Source organism: Falco peregrinus, chromosome 2 (genome assembly GCF_023634155.1).
Source record: "Falco peregrinus isolate bFalPer1 chromosome 2, bFalPer1.pri, whole genome shotgun sequence".
Lineage (NCBI taxonomy): Eukaryota > Metazoa > Chordata > Aves > Falconiformes > Falconidae > Falco > Falco peregrinus.
The window spans coordinates 118,223,846-118,249,325 of record NC_073722.1 but is presented as its reverse complement, the minus strand read 5'-3'; the positions used below and the strand labels follow the sequence as shown (position 1 = coordinate 118,249,325).

Here is a 25,480-nt window from a genome sequence, read left to right as displayed (position 1 = left end):
AGGCATGTGGCAGAGGCAGAGCCACCATCCTGTGTTGCCTGTGAAGGTGTTTCTAGTGATGCTGTCCACAGTTTTCCTCCTGCAGGTCCACTGAGGTGGTGTCTGAGGAGAGTCCCTGAAGAGCAGCAGTTTTGCATTGGCTACTGTATTTGTTCTGCTGAGCTGAAAGGTGTGTGTGTGGGGGAGGCAGAGCATTCCGGTTCGAGGGAAATTGGAAAATTACCAGGTAGAGCAGTGGGGTGGAGAAGTCTGTTTTCAAACTGAACTCAGCCTCATTTGCCATCAACTGCATCAGTGTGGCTGCACGTTGGGACACAGAGAAGCTGCACAGCAGAGCGAAGCTGGGCAAAGTCTCCCTTGGATAGAAGTATGCCACAGACTTTCCTTCTAGTGCCTGGCTTTTAGTTACGTGTGCTGAGGTGCTGCCCACCCTTTATCTAGTAACATGGCTCCATGGGTGACCTGTGGCTGGCCAGATCCTTCCCTGAGACACAGAAGTCATCATCCTCAATGCCGTCCATGCTGATGGCAAAAGCCGGGTGCCTGCAGCCTGCTCAGGACCAAACTTTTGAGGTACCTGTCACACTCCAGAGCCTGGAGGAGAGCCAGGGGTAGCTGTGTTTCTTGCTTAGTCAGCTTAGTTTAGAAAGCCCAGGTTTATAAACCTAAGTAAGAGGTCAGTGCTTCAGTAATTTGCGTGCTTTAATGGGGAAGATGATTTGAGAACATCTGTTGTCCTGACCATTGGAGAGTGGGAATTTTCCCTCTGCTTCCTTGCTGTGTTTGAGACAAGAGATGGTGCTGCTTTTGTTTGAAAGCAGTCCAAAGTTTCAGGCTACGGGGGGTTCAGTGTGGTTTAAGAATTTTGGTTTTATTTAATTCTGCTGCTTGTGTCCCAAGGGTTCAGAGGTGGCATGGGGTCTGGCAGGAGCAGAGCTGCCGCATTAGTGTTCAGTGACCCCGGGGGTGCCTGAGTTAAAGCTGTCTTCACCCATCAGGAGAGACACATCTGGTCCTGGCATAGCTGTATGCTATTCACATGAAGATAGAACTACTGCAGTGCTTATTTAAGAGAAGTGAAAGTAGCTCAAGTAGTCGCAGAGTCTGTATCAGCTCTTCTGTTCCCTTCATACTGTTGTGATAACAGAAGCATGATTTTCTCTCCCTTTTCCCTTTCCTTTATTTCTAGGTGCGGCATCCCCTAGCAAGGGCAGCAGTGTATGTGCTTTCTATGCAAACTGGTTGTAAATCTTGGTGCATGGAGATTTTAAAAGCATTCAGTACACCAAAATACCCTAATCTTCTCTGGAGGGTTAGAGAGAAAATGGTAGACCCACAGCTCCATTCATGTTGGACTTTTCAATAATGTTTGAATCTGTCAGTGTATTTTTCAAAGTATTTTAAGACCTATGTGTCTGTGCTTTACCATTTTATCTGGTAAATTCTCTAAGCCATTCTAAAACTTGTATTTCATACTTTACAGAGAAGGTGCGATGCGTTGCCATCTCTGAGCCTTGAAATGGTCTGATTAGCTACATTCAGCAGTGATGTTTTGTGATTTAAGAGGTACAGGTGAGATCCAGCATTCCACTTGGGAACTGGGAGTTGCCAATTTTTTTCCCTTTCTTCCTCCAGCAATGAGTAGTCTTTGAGACTTGAGCTTTTGGATCAAAAATACCCTGTGGTCCCCGTGTCTTTTCTGCATCCCAGCAACTGCCTGAGCTGTGCACATCACTGCTGTCCCACCTAGGAGGGGGAATTGAGCATCCCCATATCTGAACTTACCAGTTTGTAAGGCATGCTCTAAAAACATACCAGATAGTATTGATTTCAGCTGTAATTTATTCAGGGAGCAGGAGGTGTTGTTGCTCATCTTTATACAACATCTGAGAGCCTGGACTACCTTCCTGGCCTTTCTTCTTTAGCTTCTTTTCTCCTAGACCCATGAATCTGGTTTTCTGAGCTGGGAGTCAGTCCTGGGTCAACAGGGGCAATAGATGACCCAACCTGTATGTCTAGGGACCAGTGTCCTGGAACATGGATGAAATCCTGAAGCTGAGGAGAGCCTATGTTCCCACGTTCCCTCCTCCTTGGGCAAATACAGGAACCGCTAACGTAATATGCCAAACACGCTGGTGTTTGCAGAGGAAAATGGGATGAAGCAGGTTATTACATTGAATGTCTCTGAATATATAGCTATATATGTCTGTGTGTGCATACACGGGTTTGGTCTCTGCCCATTTTTTGGATAAATATGTTGTTCAGTGATTGTTTGCAAGTAACAAAGTGGGAGATTGCTTACACAGTGGTCTGGCTTGGTGCCTGCGTGTAGGATTGGTGTCTGCTGTATTGTGCAGATGGTGTATCTGGTTTCTGACCCGAAGTGGCTGTCACTGTTGGATTCCGATTAATCTGGGATGGTCAGGTTCAGGTATTTTTCTTCTTTGTGTGACATACAGAAATGTCAGAAAGGATTTTATGTATGGACCACCAGTAGTCACATCTGTGACTTAAGTTGGACTTGAACCCTGTGTTTCCAGATGTGGACCTTGCAAACCACATTTCTTCAGGAAACCCCAAGAAACTGCCATTGCTGGTAGAGGAATAAACTTCGCTCCTTGCTGTTCTGCATACTCAGGATCACACTGCATTTCATCAGAGTACATCTTTTACCTCTTCAGACATTAATCACCACCTCGTAGTAAAATATCTTTAATTTTACCCTGGCTATGGAGAAGTGAGCCAACTCTTCAGCTTTGTGGGTTCAAACTGAAGGAATCAATCATCCCTTTTGACTTCTGTACACATGAAGAAACGGAGAATAAAGAGAGGAGGGTCTGCAGATTTGGAGACTGCTTTGACCCCTCAGGTCATCGTCAACAACTTCTGTTGTTTTCGTCCTTTGCATAAATGAGTGACTTTCAGTGTGCACCATGGAGGACGTCTGGACTGAATGAATAGGATGCGACCCAGGAAAAAGAGCTGCTGTACAGAGATCATGGGAAGGACATTGTGGTGGGTTGGATGGACGTGATGGAGGTGGGGGTTGGCCTGCAGGGCTGAATTGATTTTGCCCTTCTGCTTGTTTGAGGAATGACTTCTGAAAAGGACTTGGATTAATTTGATTTGTGGTATGTTATGTTGGTGAAAACTACAGACATCATCTCTGAGGTTCTGGTGGATGTTCTTGCCTCCCAGGAAGGTCTTCCCAGTTTGGGAAACCTCAGAAAAGAGAGAGCAAATGGCTGAGTCTACAGTGGATTATGGTGACCCTAAACAGTCTTCTCCTTGAGACTGTTTTAATTCCCTCCTTTGTAAAATATGCTTGGAGTAAATCTGGATGAGCAATCGGTCTTTCGTGCCCAGTGTCACTGATGCCTTTGCAGCGACAAGCGTGGATCAGCTGAAGGTGATTGTTTGAAATACGTCTTGCTACAGCAGCGTGAAGGCGGTTGTCCTCTCTGAGGAATGTGGGGATTTCTCTATGATCCAGTTGGGTTTGTTTTGTCTCTCTGATGTTCTAGGTGGTCATTTCATACTAGTGAAGGATGGGAAAGGTGACTCTGGGGCCTAACTCCTTACAGCATCCTTAATTTTCTGTAAGAGACCTTACCGACAGTCACCTCTTGGCTCCTGAGAGTCAGTGGAGAAAACTCTGCGCCGCACAGCTACCTCGGAGGAGACCGACGTTTAAAATCTCACCATGCTACTACACCATGGAGCATGGGGACCTTCAACAGGCAGCTGCTTTCACTGGCCTGTAGAGTCTTACGTCTTAGAGAAGGGATGCTTTAAAAATATGTCACACTTGGTCTGCTTGGTCTTGTCATGAGCTCTCCTTTGGTCACCGTGTTTATGATAGCTGCATCTCTGAGAAAGCAATCTCTGTCTTGCGGTTAGGCGATTTCTTTGACTCCCATCTGTCCTTGTCTGCTACAGAAAGAAAAGTACCGCCGGGTGCATTCTTGGCAGTGAATTTCAGGTTATTTCAGGCTGTTGTGCAGCCCAAAGTTGTTTTCATTTAATCCCAAATAGAAAATAAATCCCAAAGGAGAAGAAGTTGGAGGGCTTTTAGCTTTCCTGGACTAGGACTGGAATTTTATGACATACAGAAGTTTAAATTAGAAAAGTTGCTTGTTAGAGTAGTTGAAACAAAAATGTTTCCTGTACTTGTAATAACAATGCTCATTATCTACCTCCAGTGTTTCCAAAGGAGCTGAGCGAAACTGTGAGTTTGCGTTGCTGACCATTTGCAGGTAGCTGCTGTGGGTGTTTGTACAAGCACCTGTGCGCTTGTTGTCTGTGTGCCCTCCACAAAGTGCTTAGCAGGACCCCGTCTTGCCCAAGCTACTGGAACCATTCTGAGATAACAGGCCCTCACACTGGAAATGGAGATCTCTGAAGCTGGACAGCTTGAGGGACTCGGAGATCCAGAACCTGATTTTTGTTCTTGGATAAGTCTTGTAATACAGAGTGGTAATTAACCTTCATTTATCAGTCAGTTGTGTGGCTCTGGAGGCAGTAAGAAAGGATGTAATTTTTCAAGTCATGCAAACTTACTCGTTAGGAGAGGGTGTAAGGTGAACGACAAGCCTCCCTGGGAGACACCACCAGTCCTAGATTGGTGGATTCAGGATGAAAGCTAGATACTTTTTTTAAAAAAAAAATTTAATAAGTTCTGCTTTAGAGACCAGAATTAAAACAGAGCAGTGATGGTCAATGTGTCTCAAGGAAACGGCATGTCACTAACATACAGGTATTTGGTTAGTAAGTTGAATGCAATTATTCATGTTTCTAATCATAGCAATAATACAGTTGGAAATAATAATTGCTGTTGCTGTAAGAAAACCAAATTTTTACAATTTAATATATTAAAATGCAGTTCAAATCATCAGATGTGGCTTTGCTTCCAGTGAGGGAAGGTCGCTTAGGCAAAATTTGGAAGAAGAATGTGTAGCACACTGACATCTACACTGAGCACTCCATGGGTAGTGTGACTAGCTGAGTATTGTGTTGTACGTTATTGTGTCATGTGATAACAGCACCATGTTTTCCTGTCATTTTCACAACTTTTCCTGGCTGAAGTGATACACAAGCAACCCTGGGTAGTAATCACATTGTCCCATTCAGTTTCAAAAGGAGAGAAGCGGACCTCATCCAGAAACTTTCCAGCAGGCTACAGTAAGCTTAACTGTCTGTTAGCCATTGTGAAATATTTTCCATACCCGCAAAAATGGCATCTATTAAATTAATGGAATTTGTCTCAGAAATAGTGTCATTCCACTGAGTGACTTTTGTGTAATGATAATGATGTGGCATCTCAGTATCAGTTGGCAAATTATTTAAAGTGGGTATTTGGGTTCTTTTGTTGATTCTTACAGATGTGCTCATGTCTCTGTTTCCTGCAAAGGCATAATGTTTCAGGAAAAGAGTCAGCATTCTCAGGAGGGTTATTTAAATTAATTAGCTCCGTTTTTTCTGGTACTATGCTGAAATGCTTGAATCCAGTGTAAGCTTTAAATACTTAGCTGTGGTGGGTTCAGTGATTGTGCTGCAGTCTGGCTCATGTCCAAATCAAAATGAGTTTGAGATTAATATGCTCAGTTAAATTTGGCACAGGCTTCGCCACGAGGAATCGAGCGGTTTCCTCCGTGTCAAGGGCAGGGTTAATCAAAATCCATTGTAACTCAGTAGTTTACCAGGGGAGCTTCATACAAAATATTGACATTTTAAAAGCCTCAGCCAAACACCGTTGAAGTCAGGGAGATTCTTTGCAGCCTTGAGTGTGTGCTAGACCAAGTCTTGAGGGCTGTGGAAGGGGCTGTGCAATCTTCCATACTTTTGTTAATAGCTTTATTTTAACGTTTTGGAAAGCGTAGAAATCCAGAGCAACGATAGGGAGAATTTCTGCCACTTGGTCATGGTGAAGGGGAGCAAGTGTACTTTGGCTTTCAGTCTGTGTAGGTAAGAGGTACAAACCCAAGTAATTTAAATGCCTTTGACACGTTTTCTGTATCTCTTATTCATGCGTAGGAATTTGTTATTAAATGTAACTAAGCCTCAGGACAACTTACATAGGTCAGAGCAAAACTGATGTAGTGCTGCCCTTCTTGCAAGGGCGCTGTTGCCCATCCCCTTATTGGATGTATTATTCTTATTCTCATGAGAATCCGAATGATTTGTGAGGGCCCCACCATTTGCAGCCCTCTAGGAAAAAAAGTGGAACATTTCTTTTGGAGACTTTCTCCAGTGAAATTTAAAGTAGGGTTGCTACTTCATTAGTGGTAGCCTGCAGGGTCTGAAAACTGTTTTATGAGTAACACAGGCAACGAGACAGAAGCATTGCAGCCTCTCTAAGCTGTTTGACAGACTTGGTAGAAACATGTTAGCCAGAGCCACAAGCTGTGTTTTTACTCTGAACGTAGAGCCGTGCACAGTGTTATTAAACCCCTGCGGTTTGCATGGAAGCTTTTTTGTTAGGATTTACATTTTAGCATTCCTTTGGCTGATTGACCACAAATCAGTTTCTAAAGTCCCATTGTGCTGAGCAGCGTTTTACCAAACTTGTGGAGAAGTAGAATATGTTCTTATTAACGTGGTGTAAAAAGGAGCCTTAATGAGAGACTTCCTAGAAGAATCCAGCAGCACTACGCGGGCCGGTGGAGCGCAGCTGCTTCGCTGGGGTCTTTGACTCTGCAGAGCTGGTTGGTTCATGTCAATTGTCATGTCAGATACCTCAGCCTGGGGCTGAGTCCTGCAGAACTCCTACCGAACTAAAGAAAAGAGGAGTTAGGTAGCTACTACAGCATCTTTCTGGCCTTGCTTCATGTCTGATAACTTTCATTTTTGCTTAAAAAAAATCCACCAACTTTTCTCTGCTCTCTCCTTAGTCTTCCTTTTTTTTTTTTTTTGTGCCAAGGAAGCGCTTGTTTTAAAAAGTTTTGGCCTCCCTGCAGTTTGGTGCTAACAGCAGGGCGAGGGGAACTAACACAGCCTGTCCGAGATCTTCCCAGTGCTCTTCATGGTTCTTCCCAGGAGAAGAACCTGGGCCTGTGGCTGTGGCAGGGGCTTGGTCACCGGGCTGGCAGTGGGCAGCCCCAGCCCGCGTGGGTCTGAGCCCTGCGCCGGGTGGGAGGGGGCGACCAGCGGGGGCTGTGGGCTGGCTGGTGCTGGGAGCCCTCGGGTGACTGCTGGGACCCCACAGTAACCCCTGCGCCAGACACCCTACAGCCTTGCCCCATTGTTGCCCCATTGTTGCCCCATTGTTGCCCCATTGTTGCTATATAACTCTCTCATTGCTACATTGTTGCTACATATTATGGCTACATTGTTTCTACATTGTCCCTGCATGTCATTGCTACATTATTGATACATTGTTGCTACATAGCATTGCTACACTGCTGATACATTGTTGCCAGTTGTGATACATTGTTGCCCTTGGAGCAGCTGCCTACGCCTCTTTTGTTTGTTGGGGTTTTTTTTTTGGTTTTTTTTTTTTTCCTTTTAAAACCTCCCAGCAGCCAGGTGGGGAGCTGGAGGCTCAAGTCCAGCACAAGTGTCAGGAGCTATAGTCCCTACGGTGCATTTGAAAATGCTTCTTCTGAATGTTTGAGGGGTATCTAGCCCTCTAGCTGCTTATTGCAATTTTTTTTCTGTTAATCTGCAGAAATCTATTTTACACATGCTGGTAATTTGGAGACTACGTGCCCGATTTTGCCCCGCATCCCTAGCCTTTGGGAGCTGTGGGTTGCACGGCGTAGAACCGGGGTGCCCGCCCGCGCCTGTGCGAGCGCTGGGGGGAGGGAGGGGGGTGGCAGCGGGTGCAGCCGCAGGGCTGGGCACGGTCACCTCTCACCTTCGCCAGGCACCGCTTTGTGTGGTCACCCTCCTGTGTCCTGAAGCAGGCCGTTGTGTCCAGCGCAGCGCAGGGTTTATGCAGGCGCTTTGTATGCTTGGGGGCATGTCTACCCTGTGGATTTAAGTCCTCGTGTATCTGCAGCAGTGCAAATCTAGTAATAGGTGTAGTGCACTGATGATTTATTTCTTCTTATTGCCTCCCTCGGTTTTACATCAGAAAATGCCCATTTTATCTTAGTGCAAAGTGTCTATGTTCTAGATTTGAGGTTTTTGAGCTGCTTTCTTGGCATGGAAATCCCTTGTCATTTTGACTTACGCTGGAAAAATCCTAATATAAAATGTAGATTTTTGATGCTGAAAGTCATCATTGCATTCCAGTTACTGACTCTTAAGATAGACCATGCTGCTGAAAGGAAAACTGCGTTGTTTACACGTGACAAATCAGCTGAACAAGCAAAACCTATATTAAAATGTCTGTCACACTGTCAAACTTGTCATTTGTGTATATGGCCGTTTCCCTGGGTATTTGAAAAAAGATAAGTAGGAACTGTGATTGCAATACAAGGCAGATGGCATCATAAATACATAATGGAAATTAAGCCAAATTAAGCTGCAGCACGTGAGGTTTTGTGGGTGGATGGTGACAGCACATCTCAATCCAAACCCCTGGGGCTCCGCTGCTCTGCGCCCGAGTCCAGCTGCGCAGGGCACTTGGTGCAGACCCGCGGCCGGGTATTTCCTAGCTCACATCTTCTTCCCGGCTGCTCGAACCACCCATCCTGCAGCTGCGGGAACAATGGCACAGATCTGCTTTCATGCTACAGCTGGGGAGAAACAGGCTTCTTGTGTAACAAGGACATAATGAATTCAAATTTGCTTTATCTTCTGACGTAGGGTAAGAAAAGCAAAGTTTCCTGGGAAAAGAAACAGGCAGAGGGAAGAGTGGAGCTGGGTTTGACTGCCTTATCTGAACAAATCACATCAGCATTTAAATTTTTTAACTCTGAGAACTTCAGTGTGAAATGTTGTTTTGAAACCAGAGACAGAAAGGGTTTGCTCAGAAAATCAAACCTTACATTTCACCCTCCTGGTAGCACCTCTGCCTTTTTTCCCATGCCTTTTTGAACAAGATGTAGTTCTCAGTGGTCATGCTTCTTCCTGCCCACCAGCTGGCAGGAGGCAGGCAGGAAACGCCTGTTTGCTGGTGCTTCCTTGGCACCAAGCTTCTCACCTACCTTCTTCCTTCGAAAGAAGAACTATTTTTATGGCAGTGACAAAATAGGATGATTGAGCAGTTAGATAGTAACTAATTCATGCAGCTTCCAACATAAGCTGCCTGCAAGACAGCTGGCAAGTCTGGAGATCATGTTTCTTTTCTTTTTTTTCCCTCCGTTTTGTTTTGTTTGTTTTTTGGTTTGGGTTTGTTTTTTTCTTTTGGTCATTTTACTGCCTTATTTTCATTCTTTGCTTTTTAGTAAGCAAATTCCATGGAGAACCCTACTCAATACAGTGTTTTATTATGTACAGAAGCTCAAAGATATGCTATTAGTGCTAACGAAGGGGTGTGACCTCTGCTGCGCGGGCTGCTGTGTCCGTCACATCTGTGCTGTATTGTAGCACTAGTGGTAGGTTTCCCGAATTGTTCCTAAGGGCAGTGGAGAGCCCGCTGCAGGGAGCAGCAGAGTGAGAGCCTCAGGCTGGGCAGGCTGGAGAGCAGGGGGGACCAGGGCATTGCAGCCCAGTGGTGAGAGGAGCTGCTCAGCCAGGCTTGCAGCAGCTGGCTCATGGCTGCGGGACATGCAGCTGCTTGAAGCCTGGGAAGCACTGAACCAAAGTGCCACAGATTAAGCCGTTTGAACCGTAGCTCCTCCAGTCAGTTGACCTTTGGACGTAACCTCATTGCCCTCGCAAAACCCAAGTTCCAAATAAAACCCAGTGGAGGTTGTGATGGGTCCTCCATCACATCCAGCTGGGTAGCGTTGGCAGCTGCTGCTGGACAAACGACTGCATTTATCAGTGTGGAATTGGCCATCATGTGTTTATTCCTCTGGCTGATAAACTCAACAAGCTGTATGTATTTGGTAGAATATTTCATGTATGTTCTGCTCGTTGGGCTGGACCCTGGGTGAGCAAGCGGTGGCTTAATCAAATCCCCAAGAGAAGTGCTTGGAGTCCCTGGGATGAGTTTGACAGAATCTCCCTCATGCACAGGGTGGTCAGAAGAACCTGTGTGCTTTCATGTCTGCGTGAGATGGGTGTGCCCTGCAGTGGGAACTGTCTTTAATGCTGTTAATGCTACTTGAAAGTGGGAAATTCAAGCTTTTGGCTTTATGACCCAAGAAGTGTGAACCAGCTAATTAATTAAAGAAAACCTGAAAATTTGCATGGCATTTGAAGATGAAAAGCGTTGAAAATACTTGTGCATTTCCTACTAATTCAGTGATGGCATTGCTGCATTTGAATGAGTAACTAGGGGTACCTTAAAGCAACTGTTGAATTCTTCTGTCCTACAAATTTTGAGCATTGGTCTGCTCCTTACCTGGACAGGTCCTGGTGGTTTTAGTAGGGACAGTGTTTGCCTGAGAATGTTAATTTAGGTGTTTAGCAAAGACACACTTGAACAGGCAGGTTTTGTTTTCTTATGTCACAACAACTTGGTTTTTATAAATATAAATTACTGGATCTTTATTTTATTTTTTTTAATATAAATTAAATGATGACCTAAAACGTTTGGGTTTTTTTAAGTTGCAGTTTTCCATTAAGAGCAAACTCTTTCTAAAGTCCCCTTGATTCCCACAGAAGAGCTTCCCCGTTTTGCATAGAAGCCCAGCTAGAAGGCAGACAGCTGCTGGGAGCGTGGTGGTGTAGAGCAGCAGAAGCTTTGGGGAGATGGGGCTGGGGAGTGCTCTTCAGGCTCTTGGTTCTGCATGATACCAGATCCTGTTTGAGGCCTGATGTATTTTGTACAAAGCAGAAAGAACTGTGTGAATGAGTGATTAGAATGACTCTACTATATGAGACACATTGAATTTTAAGCCGCAGCTGGAGAAACTTATCCTTAATTGAAGCTGTGGGCAAGTGTATGTCATTTTTGATTTAACATTTTCCCTTACCCCTGCACCCCCCACCCCAACCAAAATCCTTCGTGGAGTCAGATTGTTGCTGTAGCCTTTGTGAACCCCTCTCTTCTAATGTTTAATCAAGTGCTGAAAAGAGAAATTTACAGACTATTTAAAATGTGGAAAAATTGCTTCCCAATATTTTTGACAGAGAGAGACTGAGAACACACAGCATTGAATCATCAGGAAAATTGAAGATTTCCCCTGAACAACATTGGGATTTTACAGCAGAGGACTTGAAAGACCTTGGAGAAATTGGACGAGGCGCTTATGGTTCTGTCAACAAAATGGTCCACAAACCAAGTGGGCAAATTATGGCAGTTAAAGTAGGTGATGCCCATACTTACATTTGTACTTCAGTCCATTAGGGATGAAATGTGATGGAGAATTAATGTTCTTCCATCTAGCACCCATCTACTGCTCTTTTCTATTTATTTCCAGTGTAAAGGCTGCTATTTGCTGAAAATACATTGTATAATGGGCATATTGTCAAGTGATTTGTGAAGCTCTCATAACTGCTTGTGCCCTTTTGAAAATGCCTGTCAGGAACCTACTGTTTTGAGGGGATCACATGTCTCTGGAGACCGATAACGGGGCATGGGCCTTTCACCTCTGGGTCACTGGTTCAGATACAGCCTAGGCTGGTGGTAGGCGCAAGTTGGTATCTTCTGAGGCTTCTCGGTGTCTTCTGTGAAATAAGGTAGTGACTTAAAATTTGCTTTTTATGTAAGCATGTGCCATGGTATAGCCTCACCAGGAGGAGCTGGAATGGAGCAGACATCTTTTAGGGAGTGTTTTGCTCTGGCTGATGTGTAACGGAGCATCTTTTGCTTTGTGCTTGCCATGCTGGACCTGCTGTGGAGGTGGAAAGCGTAGCAGTCTTCTGGACTGTCCATTTTCTACCTTATACTACCCAAAGACTCACTAGAAAACCAGATACAGTATGCAACCTCATTTCCCAGCTGGGCAATGTGGAGTAATCTTTGTCTTGCCACAGCAGTGCTGCTGCCTGGGCATCTTTGAGGAGCTGCTTGTCTGTTGAGGTGGGCAGCAGCCATTCTCTCTCTCTCCCCCCCCTTTTCTGTGCTTGCTGTGGGCTGGCAGCAAACTACATCAGTCTTTTAACTTGGTGATATCAACTGTAAGTGCTCCCATAGCTCCCATGAAAGCATAGCAGTGAGCTATGTAACAGTCTTGCTCCTTTTCCAAATCTCTGTCGTCTTTGAAATATTCCCTGATCTGATCTGGAAACGTTCACTCCTGCTGTTCTCACGTGCCAGGCAGATGTGCCTCAGCCCTGACTCTAGCTGCTGTGACTATAATTTACTTGTCCGTAGTGTGTCAGGTTACTGGAGTAACCACCGTCCTTTGGTTTTCTTCACTAAATATTGACTTTCTCACAGGTGGCGTCGCTGGCCAGGTCTGAGTGTTTTGGATCACCATGCAGTGGTGTTTCAGCCTGGTTTTGAATCCCTAAAAGTCTCCAGTGGAGCTAGAGACTGCCCGTAGCTAAAGACTTGTTTCTCTCAGTTGCCTTTGGTGGAACTTTTAGATGGAGTTTGCAGATGACAGGTTGAAAACTGCTGAGGTAGTGCTGTGATGTGACTCCCAGCTCCTCAAACCCAAGGGGTGTCACCTGGGCAGCTCTAGCTTTGCTACTGTGATGATGATAACCACAGGTGAGAAAAAGGCATACCTCTGGCTGAGTGGCTTTTTTCCCGAAGCCCTGCAGTGGGTAAAGCTGTGCTGGGAAGAGTGCTTTGTTGGATTAGCTAACATTATTGAGAAGGAGATGTGTCTGCTGGCACAGAAATTTTGTTGTCCCAGACTGCGTTTGCACAAGGGCTGGTAGTGTTGTAGGGTGATAACCCTGTCAGTGTGAAGGGTCCGTGGTGCAGGTACAGCTCCCATCCGAGAGGCAGAAGGCAGCAGTGCTGTGTTCTTGAAGCACAGGGTTGGAGGTGACGCTGCACAGCATGTTGAACTGGCTTTCCCAAAGGAGGAGAGGTGGTCTGAGCCTCAGGGGGGTGCTGGGCTTGGGGGCTCGCTTTTAAACAAACAAACCCTGTTAGGTTTACAGTGTCTAAACTTTGAAATATCAAAACTGTGGGCTGGAATGGTGCCACCTTCTTTTCTCTGAACCCACTCCCCTGGGGCAGGCATGGCTGGGCCTCCAGGAGGAAGGTTGGAGTGTCTGGGCAACCACATAATTTCTAAAATGTGAGTGTAAGGGACTGTTCTGTTTTTCCCAGTGGGGATCAAACAGTAAACCAAGCAAAGACAGACCTGTGGGTGGAACAGTAAGTGAGGTCTCTGAGGCAGCAGCAGCTGTTCCACAGCTTGGATGGTGTGGTTATTGGAGATGAGGTTTCAGGACAGGGTTGGTCTTGGTCTAGTGAATAGTTCATCCCAAACTACTCAGCCTTTTCTTTGCTAGATTGCGGTTGCTTTTGGTTGCTGAGGTTGCACATTAATCTCCCTGCTCCTGCTCTAAGTCTGCCCTACAGGCCATCTGTGTTTGGGACTGTCCGCCTTCTGCTCTGTCTCCCACCTCCTGCCTGCCTTCAGGGAGAACAGCTCCTCTCCATGGTCTCTCCTTGCTCTACAGGCAGGAACTCCAACTTGTTTTCTTCTCCTTCAACATAATGCCCTTCTGGAAGAGAAGGCTGAGAAGGGGAATGGTGGTTTGAGAAGAAAACGTGCCAGACTAGCGATTTGAGGTCTTGGCTACAATCTCAGTGACACCTGCTTGCAGCTCCGTGGCGCGGCACCATGCTGTGTGCGGGCATCAGGAGTGCTGCCCTGCAGCTGGCTGGATTGCAAAGCCCGTGTCTCTGGTTATTTGGTGGTGCTGCTGTCCCTCTCCTGTGCTTCCCTAAGAGCAGCATTGGTGCAGCAGACAAATCATCCTTGGAAGGACATTCAGCAGTAGGAAATAGCTTTATGGTGACGGCAAGCCAAAAGTTGTCGTCTGTTCTAAAAAGTTGTGTTTCACTAGCAATGGCTCCAGAAGCTGCTAACTAGATGCAGAGAAAATTGGTATGGGGGCCTCCCCCAGCTGCTCCTCCATCCTTCACCACCACTACCCAGATTTCTACTACCACGGCTGCAAATTTCCAGCGCAGTCAGGTATCTTCCTACCCTACTCCTGGAAGGGCCAAGTCCTGTTTTCAGCTGCCCTGACCAGGCTGCACCCCTTGTGGCTTGTCAGCCCCTTCTGCTGTGGACAGATTCAAATCCTCCTTGTTCTATAAGCATGCAATGTGAAATGTTGCTCTTTCCCCCCGCGCTGGAGTCTTTCTGCGGCTGATGGCAGCACCTGCTGTGCTAAAGCAGCCTGGTGCCTCTGGGCGTTCATACTGCTCACCTCTCAGCCTACGCAGCCTGCATCCCCTCAAATCCTGTTCTGAGCTCCTTCCTCTGGCTTCTTCTAGCTTGTCATGCCTTTGCACAGGGAGCAGTCTTTGGTTCCTTGAAGCATGGTTTTGCTTAGCCTTCTGCTTTCTTCCCCCTTGGCACATGTGGCACCGCTGCTGCGGAGCCCACCCACACCTGCTGCCCTGGGACCCCCCGAGCTGCCCAAGCACAGCCTGTTTGCTTCCTGCCTATATTTCTTACCACTGCAGGAAAATAATTCCTGAGTGCTGAAATATCATGGAAATTACTTTTGATCTGCCGGTGGAGGCACTGTTTTCTTTCATTTTTCCTTTTGATGTGTTTTGACCTTACCAGGCAGCGTATGGATCCTGGCAGCTGCAGCGAGGGTACCTAGCTGCTCCAGCGGGAAGGACTGACAGGCCCCCAGGCTTTTTTGCATCCCTTACCCTTTCTGCCATAGAGGCCCTCTTCCTAGAGCCAACAGGAGGAGGGGGGGAGGAAATAGGAAAGAGGAATCCAACTTGGAGGATTTGTATTCAGACCTTTCTTATTTTTGCCCCTCGAAAATGTTGTATTGCGTTTCCAGAATCTTTATAAAAGACAGTCCTCTTATTCATGTGGTCCCTTCCTCTCTTAGGTCCTCCTAGAGATGTGAAATCCATTTGCTCTGGGTCAGCTGGCGTTGTGCTCTTCCTCTCACTGAAGAAAAAAAACCCTGTTCATTTTCTTGAGGATTTATTGGCATATGAGGTCAACACTCTTCCAGGTGGGAAAGAGAACAGCCCAATTTTGTCCAGTGCCAGCTCTGTCTCTGCAAATTCACAATTGCAAGGCCAGTTCGTACGTTAACTCCTCACCTCCTTGGCAGGTTTCTCTTCTGGGCTCTTCTTCCTTGAAGAAGTACCTGCCCTGGCTGGCATTTGCCTGCAGCACCACCAGCTCCCTGCAATGCTGCCTGGTTCAGCTTCCAGTTCTACCCAGGGGCCTTCGACTTTGCTTCTGGTTTCTCATTTTCTCTTTAGTCTGTTTTCACTTGGTCTGTGGCAGTTCATAAGTGACTTGTGAATAATCTCCTGGGCTGCTTCACTTGGCAGAGAGCCCTGATCCCTTCTCAGGATGTGCTCCAGTGCCATCACTCCTGCTTTCATCCTGGAGGCTTCAGAGTAAGTGCAGTTCTCCAGCCCCCTTTAGTATTTGCCCTCCAGCATCACCATGTGGTGTTATCCCAGCTGCTCAAGGGGGTTGTGCATCTTGTGGAGGACACCACAAATCCGAGGAACAGGACTGCCTTTGGCACATCAAAGCAACCGTAGAGAAGCCCCACTTTATTTTGGTGAAAAGGTTTTCTTGGGAAGCTCACCCAGCAACTGGGGGGTTTCTTTCTGTCCTGAGGTTTTTCCCTGGCACTGGTGATAGCTCACACACACAAAAAAAAGTGTTTTAAAAGATCTTTGGCATATTTTTTTCCAGACTGATGTAAAAATACATAAATGAAAAAGAGCCCAAACTGGAATGAAAGCTGGGGAGTGTTCTCCCTGTTGGAGCAGAACGCTCTGCTTTTGACTTAAATACTGTGTTGTAAGACCTGGTGTGGGTTTTATTAGCCAGGGTACTTACAAAGGCCTCTTGAAGGCTAGGAAAGCTGCTTGTTTGAAGAGTTCACAAGATAAATAAGTGAATATTTAAAATAGCCAGCCTTTAATCTGTTAGGTGGTACCTGTGTGGGTCAGGACCCCAAGCACGGCAGTGATGTCCTCAGCCTGCTGGCGGCTGGCAGGAGCCCCCTGCCTCCCACTCCTCTCCCCTTCGGCTCTGCTAGCCCTGGGGCTTTCTGCCCTGCAGCAGCGAGTGCCTTCAGCGTTTGGGGTTCAGTATTAGCAGAAGCTGCCCATTTCTTTTTTGATGGTTCAGCTGGCTGAAAAATACACCATCCAGAGATGACTGGAGTGGTTTGTGCTTTGGTTGACCGTTCAGCTTCTTGTTGTGGCCCCGTACAATCTTCTTTTAATTGTATTAATTTTCTGTCAGAAATAGTTATAGCCAGAAGAGTAATCCAGCAGAGGGCATTTTTGTCCACAGTCGTCATGTTTGGTTTTCCCCCTCCCCAAAAGATTTAGTGATTTTCAGCCATGTACCAGAATTTTCTGTATCTTCTGATACCTACTGTATAACAGCCTAGCTGATGTAGTCCTGCTCTGCAGTGTTGCCTGGTCTAGTTTCCGGTTCCAGCCAATGTCCTCAGGTATTGTTGCTGGTTTCTTGTTTTCTCTTCAGTCTGGTAATATTTTTGTCCAGACTACAGGTGGTCCTCCTCTTCTTCTGCTCTAAACTTGTCCTAAGAAAATCAGAAACAATTTCAAGATCAGTTGGGTAACCAGAGAAGCTGGCTGGGGCACTGCACAGAGATACAGAAAGTTCAGCAGGGTGTCGAGCCTGTGAGTGTCTGTGTCGGATCCCTGTTCTTCCTGGAGAAGCCAGGAAGCTGTGGAGCCATTTCTTGTTCAGAGCACAGTGCTTCTTTTCCATCATTTTGCCTCGTAGTCGGTGCTTACTCTCTCATCCATAGCTTTAAAACAGATGTTCATGTCTTTGGCTTTCACAGGATTTCTCTGATGGCAGTCTCACAGCTGAAATAGGTTGCTAGTATCAGATACTCCTGAGAACAGAAAATTTTACATTTATTTCTACCTCCATAATCTCTCCATCCTTACCTGGATGCCTCATAGCTCATAAAACCCCACCAAACTGACACTAAGCTCAGTCAAGGGGGCAGTTTCTCTGTCCTTTGGATTTCTCATATGACTTCTGGAGAGAAGCCTTGGGGCTTTTTGCAAGTTGGCTTCATGGCAAATCATCATATCCGCTGTTCGCACAATTAGGTACCCTCTCCCAAGTTGACTCCTTATGGTTTATTGAGGAGAGTTTTCTGTTTTGCTCATCCATTAGGGTAGCTGACTGAGAGTTGGGGAAGCCAGTCCTGCTGGTAGTAAGTACGTTGGGAAGGGAGTGAATAAGGGCGAGAAGGAAATGGTGGGAGAGAGCGAGAACCTTGTTATTGCAGGTAGGAAACTAGCTGTGACCAGTGGAAGACTGACATACTTGTGTCGGCAGTAAATGTGTTTCAGATGGGTAGATAAATATTCTTGTCCTCAACAGCAAGTGGGCCAACCCTCTTTCTCCTGCAGTTGGGTGCCCTGGGTCCCTGCCATCCCCTGGGAGCACCAGGCCACCGTGGCACTGCCGAGCCCCGCTGCGCTGCCTGCCGGGGGCTGCCAGCCCTGTGCGCAGGATGGCTCCGCCTGGTCTTGTAGCCCAAGGGGTTGGTGTTCAGTTTGGTGTTTACAGGGGTTTTTTTTTCTTTTCTTTCCTTTTCTTTTTTGGACTGGTCGCTACCCGCAGCAGCTGAATCTTTTTGTGTGTGTGTTGGGGCTGGGTGATGTCTCTTCTGTTTTGGGTCTGGTTTCTGGCATCTGTCTGGTTTTAGGTTTGAGCGTGGTCTGGTCCGCAGCATAGGCTGTCCCTTTGCTGTTGGTGCTGCCCAGGGCACAGCTTTCGGAGCTCTTCTTCCTGCTATCAGGAGGCTTTGTCCTAACCTCTGTTTGTATTAAAAGGGCTGGAGAATTTCCTCCTGGAGGATTTGATGCAGTTTTAAGTTTGAGGCCAACAAGGAGCCATTAACAAAGAAACTTTCCACAAGCTCTACTACAAACGCCACTTTTTATATATGTGGCTAGTTTGGCCATGTCAGTGCCTGCATGCAGTAGAGCGACCAGGCAGGAAGGTCTGAGAACTGAAGCTGTCAGAACTGTTCATCCCTGTCTTAAATGGTGTCTTCAGGCTGTTGCCTCACCTTGTGTCTTCCTTCCCTGCCACCTCCCGTGTTCTTTGGGGAGTCTGTCTGTGGTAGCTGCTGCAGTGTCTTGCATTCTGCCTTGGACTTAGGTAGCAGGTTGCCATGATGGCGCGTGTGCTGTTTGGATGGTGGCTGCTGTTTACTTCAAGTCACCTTTTGCTGTTTTGTTCTTGTTTTGCTGGTGAACACTGGTTCCTTAGGTGGTGAATTGGGACCACTGGCCTGCAGCAGACTCCCTAGTGCACCAGCTAAGCAAAGCCATCTTTTCCAGCCTGGGCTGACCCCAGCCCAGCGCTGTGTGGCATGCTGCCCCGACAGCTTACCCTCCTCTTGAATTTGCCAGTCTCTGGTCTCCAGCACTTTTGTATGAGACCTCCCAGTCCTGCCTCATGTCCTTAACTTTGCTCCCTGAAGCAGTGTTTGTTGGGGACGTGGTGCTGGCTTCTCACGGTGTCCTTTGGCTCCCGTGTCTGCCTGGATGCTCTGCCTTATAGCTGACCCACTGCCCACCCTCTGGGTCTTCTGTGTGCCTTTTCCATTTCTCCCTGGGGAGACGGTGTTTGGGAAAAGGAGGAGTCTTTTGAGTTCAGTGTTGTTTTGTGCTGCAATTAAAATTGCCTCCTCCATAGCATGTATTAGATGCTTTCCAGAGTTAGAGTAGTAACAGCAGAGAAGGGGGATGTCAGAGGTGGGAGGAGATCCTTCCAGGGGAGGTTGTGGAGTTTGAGGAGCATGCTGCAGGGATGGCTGTGACAGGATTATGCACGTGCAAGAGGAATGCAGAATGGGGCTGGGAAGATGCCTGGATGACCAGGCAAGAGGCTTCTTGGAGACAGACACAGAATTGGCACAGAAGGGAGATGCGAGTTACAGTGTGGAGAAAAGCTCCTTTTGGTATTGCTCCTCACCAAAGAGGTGAACTTTTCAGAGCAGTCGTAGCATCTCGATGAGAGACTGAAACAGTTCCTCATAGGTCCCACCATGGTGGCTTGGGCATCCATTGTCTTCTGTCGAGGTCAGAGCAGTGGCATTACCCTTTCACGCAGTGCTGGTGCTGTGCCATCTAGAAGGGAGACAGTTAATCTGCTCAGCCTTTGGTATCTCAGCAGGGGTTGCAGAGTTTTACGTGGTGTAGATGCAAGGCAAAGAAATAATCAGACTCATCAGGCTTTCTTCAGTGGTATGTCTGAACTGTGGAACAGACTTGAACCAGTGACCTAGAGGTGAAGTGTTTCAGTTTCATGACTAGTCCGTTGAGCCAATCTTCTTGTTCTGTTTGTAACTACAAAATCCCATCCTCCCAGTGGCATCGCAGGGTGTGGGTGTGACAGATTGGGGTTGTGCTGGGCAAGTCTCTTGCCAGCTTTGCTGAGCACTCTAGAATTCACTGGGAGGGAAAAGGGCAATTTGAACATGACAGTTACTGGTCTAGGCCAAACTAGAGCTACTAGAACTTAAGAATGAGTGGTGAAATACCAAAATATCAGGATACACTAAAGGTAAGGAAAATTATAGTGTTGATACTGCCCTCATTCTGTGTGGGTCATCACAAAATAGTCTTAAGGTCCATAATCGAGCACTGTTTCTCATGGTGCTGTATGAATGGCCAACCTTGGAAGTACCTTCAGATACTTAGCCTTGTGCTTGCCCATGTGTGTGGTCTTGATGCCACCAGTTCACAGGGCAGTAGTGGCAGTGGGAGTGAGTACTCGTATCTAGCAGATTTTTCCCACAACCTTGAATAAGTTTTTGGATAGCCAAATAGTTTTTCTCCTCAAGAAGGGTCCAGGCTACCTCTGTTGCTTTGGACTTCTTGCCAAATTATTTTTTTTCTTGGTTTTTTTTTTTTTTTTTTTTTTTTTTTTAATGATTTTTCAACATGAGTCACCCCTTCAGGACCACGATTTCCTTACCTGTGATTCAGGGAATGCATTAATTAGTGCGAGTTGTTAAATATGTCTGTAAAATCACGTGAAAAACTGTGGATGGTCTTCTCCATCCCTCATTTAACAAGCTTCATGTTTGAATGTGTAGTTTTCAATTTTCAAACTTGCATTGTTCTTTCAAGCCCAAATGAGACTTTTCTTTATATGTAGTCTATATATAAAGTATAGTGTGTGTATATATATTATTATATACACATAGTGTGTATATGTGTGTGTATATATATATAGTCTTTTACACAATGCTAATGTTCCCTAGACCAGTACGAGGTAAAGAATTGTTAGTTTAATGAGAAGAGCTCACGCGACTGTTGGCCACCACTAGCACTACCAGAGCAATGTCTTCCCTTGGTTATGTGATGGTCCCTTTTCACCATGCCAGCCATGGTGGAAGGAACCTTTTTGTCTTTTGTGCTTGTCTTCAAAATTTTAAACATAACGTTCCTTGGTTACATTTCAAAAGAGCCTTCGATCCCTGTCCAACATGGCTAAGAATTGTGTGGGAATTTGTTTTGAAACGAAAGTCTGAATATGTTGGTTATGTAGTTTTCAATGAAACTTCTGCTCTTTAATTTCAATCTAACATTTAGTCTGAAAATGTTGATGCTCATGAGAGGAATGGGGATTTTATAGTCTGAATTAAATGGCTTTAGGGGTTTTCAGTTATATTTCTTGTTTGAGAACCCAGGTTAATTCTCTTAGAGTGTGTTTGAGCATGCCTTGGGGATTGCCTGCTCAGCCTTGGGTTTGGGGTCCCTGGCATGTTTCTGCAGAAGTGGGTCTGAGGATACAGTAATGGCATGTAAGTGATAAAGTCTCTGCCACTCTTCCTCTTTCAGAGAATTCGGTCGACAGTGGATGAAAAAGAACAGAAGCAGCTTCTGATGGACCTTGATGTAGTAATGAGAAGCAGTGACTGCCCGTATATTGTTCAGTTTTATGGCGCACTCTTCAGAGAGGTGGGCACTCCAAACTTGCTTCATTTATAGCAGAGTTTGTTTTTTACCTTTTTTTCCTTTGCAGTTTCCAACTTGCAGTAAGGAGGAGAAAGTCAATTTATGTTAGGTTTCTTAGCTCTCCACTTTTAATCAAGGGTACTTAACTAGGAGAGGCAGACAAGTGGGTGCTGCTGAGCACACACATGCTATTCCCATTCATTGTTATGTCCCTCTGCATGTTTCAGTCTCCTTCTTTCCTGCATTTCTTCTCTGTGATGAGCTCTGGTCCCTGGCTCCCCCAGACAGAGTGCGTGCTGCCAGGCTGGGCGCAGCTCTGCAGCATGGCACTTGGACACAAATGTGGTTCATGCCAGTGACTGTCAGATGTGACCATGTGGAGGACCTGTGTCCTTGTCACGGAGGTGGCTGCTGTGATAGTAGTCCCAGCTCCCTACAAGGTTATCTGATGTATGTATGTATGTACCAGGGCTGTGTCAGAGGCTCCCAATTGACACGCACCTCTCTTGAAGTGGTTTCTACCTGCAGATATGTAAACAAACAAGGGCAACTGTGCTGGGTCAAATCAAAACTCCCAGCGGGTTGTTCTGTGTCTGGCAACGGCCCATGCGGTCTGCTTGCAGAAGCATGTGTGATACTTCGCCGTAGCCTTCAGTTGTGTGCAGCTGGGTGTCTTGTGAGCTAGATGTGGCATCTTTGTGCTCAGTGATTCTTACTGGATTTCTTTTCCATTAAAGTATTCAGTTTCCTGAATACATGTATGTTTTTTGCATCCATGGTGCTCCCTGAGAGGCATTTGCCTTGGTTGTCCAGCCCTCATTTGAAGGCAAATCACCTTGACTAATTTTGAATTTTCACCCTGCTGGTTTTTTGAGTGGTGCCTCTATTGCTTCCCCTAGTTTTTGTATTTGAGGAGGCAGTAAACAGTTGATATTCATCCATCCTCTCCAGGCCACTTAGGATTTTATGGACAGTGCCTTATTCCCCCTCTGTTGTGTGTTACCCAGCCTGAAAACTGCCAGCCTGTGTCATACATGGAACCCCTTCCAGACCTGTGATCATCTTTCCTGCCAGTCTTGGCATTTTCAGGTTCTGCTCTGTCGTTTTGGGAGAGACCAAACCTGCATGACTGTTCTTGAAAGGAGCAGTACCTGCTATAGCTCGCCTAGGGGCTGGAATTTTCTGTCCTTTTACGCACACAGGTAGCGTGTGCTGTGGAGTGGGTTCTTCAGCATGATGCTTCCATGAGTGCTTCCCAAGTGAAAACAGAATTAAGAGCGTTGAAAGCTATGTCAGCTGACCGCTGTTAATCCTGACATACTTCAGCTGTTCGTGGCCAGGAATATGGTGTTAATCACTGTATGTTTATGACTGTTTTAGTGTCCACTCACTGTAATTTAAGGTAGGTATTATGCTGCAGGGCCGCAGAAGGTATCCCTCTATCTCCTTGTGCTTTACTCGGGCACTTCCATTCCTATCTAACCTTGAATGACCGGTAAAAACAGCTGGGAAGCTGGCCTCCTGCATGCAGCCCGGACAGTCTTACACAGTGGTTGGAGCCCACAGACAGTCACTAGGCTGAGCTGAGTCTGTTCAGTACAGACAGAAGAGGAATACAGTGCTGTTGAGCAGCACTAGGTTGCAAGCATTTGGTCCATTTGCAAGAAAAGAGTTTTGGAGAAGATGGATGTCAAAACCTGACTGCTGCATCTCCTTCTCCAGAGAACAGTCGCTCCTGCAGCTCTCCCACAGGTGTGGATTATTCTTCCTCTTCTAATTGCTTTGGTGTTGAAGCTGACACAGTGTAGGGTGCTAGACATGTAGCCTTGCCTGTTTTCCACTATTTCAGCACAAATCCAGTAAATCTGCTCAAGGGAAGAAGGAAAATAGAGACCTACTGGCAGCTACTTGTCTTTGCATATTATCAGGCATAGCAGCCTGTGCAGTCTTTTGGGGCTTTACCCAGGAACTGGTAGAGAAATAAGGTCAATGTTGTAGTTAAAGCCCCAAACTGGGACTAAATATTCAGTTCCTGCTTCTAGAGGGTCTGCCTCTGTGGTTTTGCCAGGTCACTCCCCTGGCTTTAAATCTCAGTCTCTAAAATAAGGATAATAATCCTCCTTTTCCCCATGCTCTGCTTATTCTTATCTGTTTAAACACAAAACCATTTTGGGCCAGGAGGCATTGTCCATGTTCACACAGTACAAGCTCCTTCCAAGTGTGGAGCCTCAGCTTTGGCTGAAATTTTCCAGCTTTGCTGAAATACAAATGATAAGGCTGTCAACCGGTGTGAAGAAAAGTCTCTGGGCAAGGCAGTGTCTTGCCAGATGCTGATGAGCAACATGTTCAGAGCTGTTCAAGCCTGTAACCCCTCTGCAGCTCTAGGCACATCCGAGGATGTAAGTATAAATACATAAATAGTACAAAAACCTACTTTGATCAGCACCCAAATGTCAGCCTGGCTTCTGCTGCGCTATTTTGTCATGTCCAAAATCCTGTCCTTCTGCAGCCAAGCAGGGCTCCTTCCGTACCCGTCTGGGAAAGGTTTCAGTGAGGTCACTCTGGGTTATATCGTGTTGGCCCCTTGAATTCCCTTCCTCCCACCCTCAGCATCCATGGTACTTGCTTCTGAGGTGAAAGCAACCTTCCCCACTCCTAGGTCCCTTGCTGCCGAGGTGATGTTCCAAGTCAAGTACCTCAGAGGTATACAGGGTGATCTGGTATGCTTGGATAAGGTTTTCTGTGTTGTCATATTAACTACATGTTCTAATATTAATTACATCTTGTAATGCTAGGAAACTATGACAGCAGAGAAGCACAGAAAGGGAAAATAATTTCACCAGTACATTTGAACCTGTCTCCTCCCCACCCCCCACTTAGCAGATCTGTTTCCAAATCGTGAACAATCCAGGTCAACGCTGCACCATCCCCAAATATTACACAAATACTTCTCCCTATATGTATTCAGTCTCACTTGTTCAGCAAGCATTTTCTGATAGCGAAATTCTTCTCTGGAACTGCTCCTGCTTCTCCCTCAGCGGGCAGCATCTTAACACATGTTGTTCTTCAACCATATGGGCCATTCTTCTGTTATTATATATATGTCTGTGTATGTAATGTAACGTGCAAGAATGCAAAACCTACAGGTTGATAGCCGAGTGTGGGACTTTGCTTGAGTTTATCGGCACTCATTAGATGAGATGAAATTACCTCTTTAATGAAGCAGAAACAAAGCTGAAAAGGTAGAAGACAGTGTTTCAGCCTTTGCATGGAGTTAGAGGCTTCAATGCAGTGATGCCAGATAGTGCATGTGCTGGTCAGGTCCTCCACGGGTCAGTGCTCTGCTTGCTGCTGCTGTTGTTGGTGGTGCTGTGGCCTTCATGCCGCTGTGTTGCACCTCTCCATGATGTACGGCATCCTTCATCCTTCTAGTGCAGCTGTTGAGGGGATTGCCCTATTACTTGGTTCTCTTATCTATCCTAGGCAGAAAAAACCCCAAACATTGTTTTTTCAGTAACAGAAAGAATCCCTGAGCACTGACATGGTAATGTTTGGCAGTTAACATGGTTTTCGTGTCCACAGCCTGACTTAACAAAACAGAGAAGAAAGTTGCATTTAGTAAAGGCTGGAGAATGAAGAGAATCAGAAGGAGGAAGGCCTGGAGGAAAGTGCAGAAGGGACAGTTATACCACTGGCTGTGCTCCCGGTTACGCTGGCTATAGAAGGGATTTGGTGGCCGTTGAGTTATAAAATCATTGAATTGTAGAATGGGTTGGAAGGAACCTTTGAAGATTGTCGAGTCCAGTCCCCTGGCTGCCATAAGCAGGGGCGTCTTTCACTGGGTCAGACTGCCCAAAGCCCCATCCAGCCAGACCTCGAACACTGCCAGGGATGGGGTGTCTGCAAATGGCCTACACAGCCTGTTCCAGTGTCTCAGCGTCTTGTAAGAGGTGTCTTTTTTATGTCCAAGCGAAGATCTACATTCTTTCGGTTTAAAGCCATTACCCATTGTCCTGTCACTACAGGTTCTGGTAAAAAGTCTGTCCCCATCTTTCGTATGAGCCCCCTTTAAGTACTGAAAGGCTGCAGTAAAGTCTCCTTGGAGCCTTCTCTCCTTCGGGCTGAGCAACCCCGGCTCTCTCAGCCTGTCCTCACAGGAGAGGTGTTCCATCCCTCTGATTGTTTTGGCATCCGTCCTCTGCACCTGCTCCAGCAGGTCCGTGTCCTTCTTGTGCTGGGGGCCCTAGAGCTGATGCAGGGCTCCAGGTGGGGTCTCACCAGAGCAGAGCAGAGGGGGAGATTTACCTCCCTTGACCTGCTGGCCACGCTTTTTCTTTCATGCAGCCCCAGATGGGGTTGGCTGCCTGGCCTGCA

General features: G+C 46.4%; 1 protein-coding gene across 3 annotated transcripts in view; it reads left to right on the top strand.

Moving 5' to 3' along the window:
* The window catches only part of MAP2K4 (mitogen-activated protein kinase kinase 4), a 90,188-nt gene that overhangs the window by 40,839 nt on the left and 23,869 nt on the right, over positions 1 to 25,480 (top strand). For 2 of the 3 annotated variants that reach the window (XM_055794927.1, XM_013298206.2), the window contains exons 3-4: positions 11,128 to 11,302; positions 20,990 to 21,109. In XM_055794927.1, the coding sequence (XP_055650902.1) occupies positions 11,128 to 11,302; positions 20,990 to 21,109 (295 nt within the window). Of the gene's footprint in view, positions 1 to 5,085; positions 5,182 to 11,127; positions 11,303 to 20,989; positions 21,110 to 25,480 lie in introns of all 3 variants that reach the window. The other variant, XM_055794926.1, reaches the window with a different exon arrangement.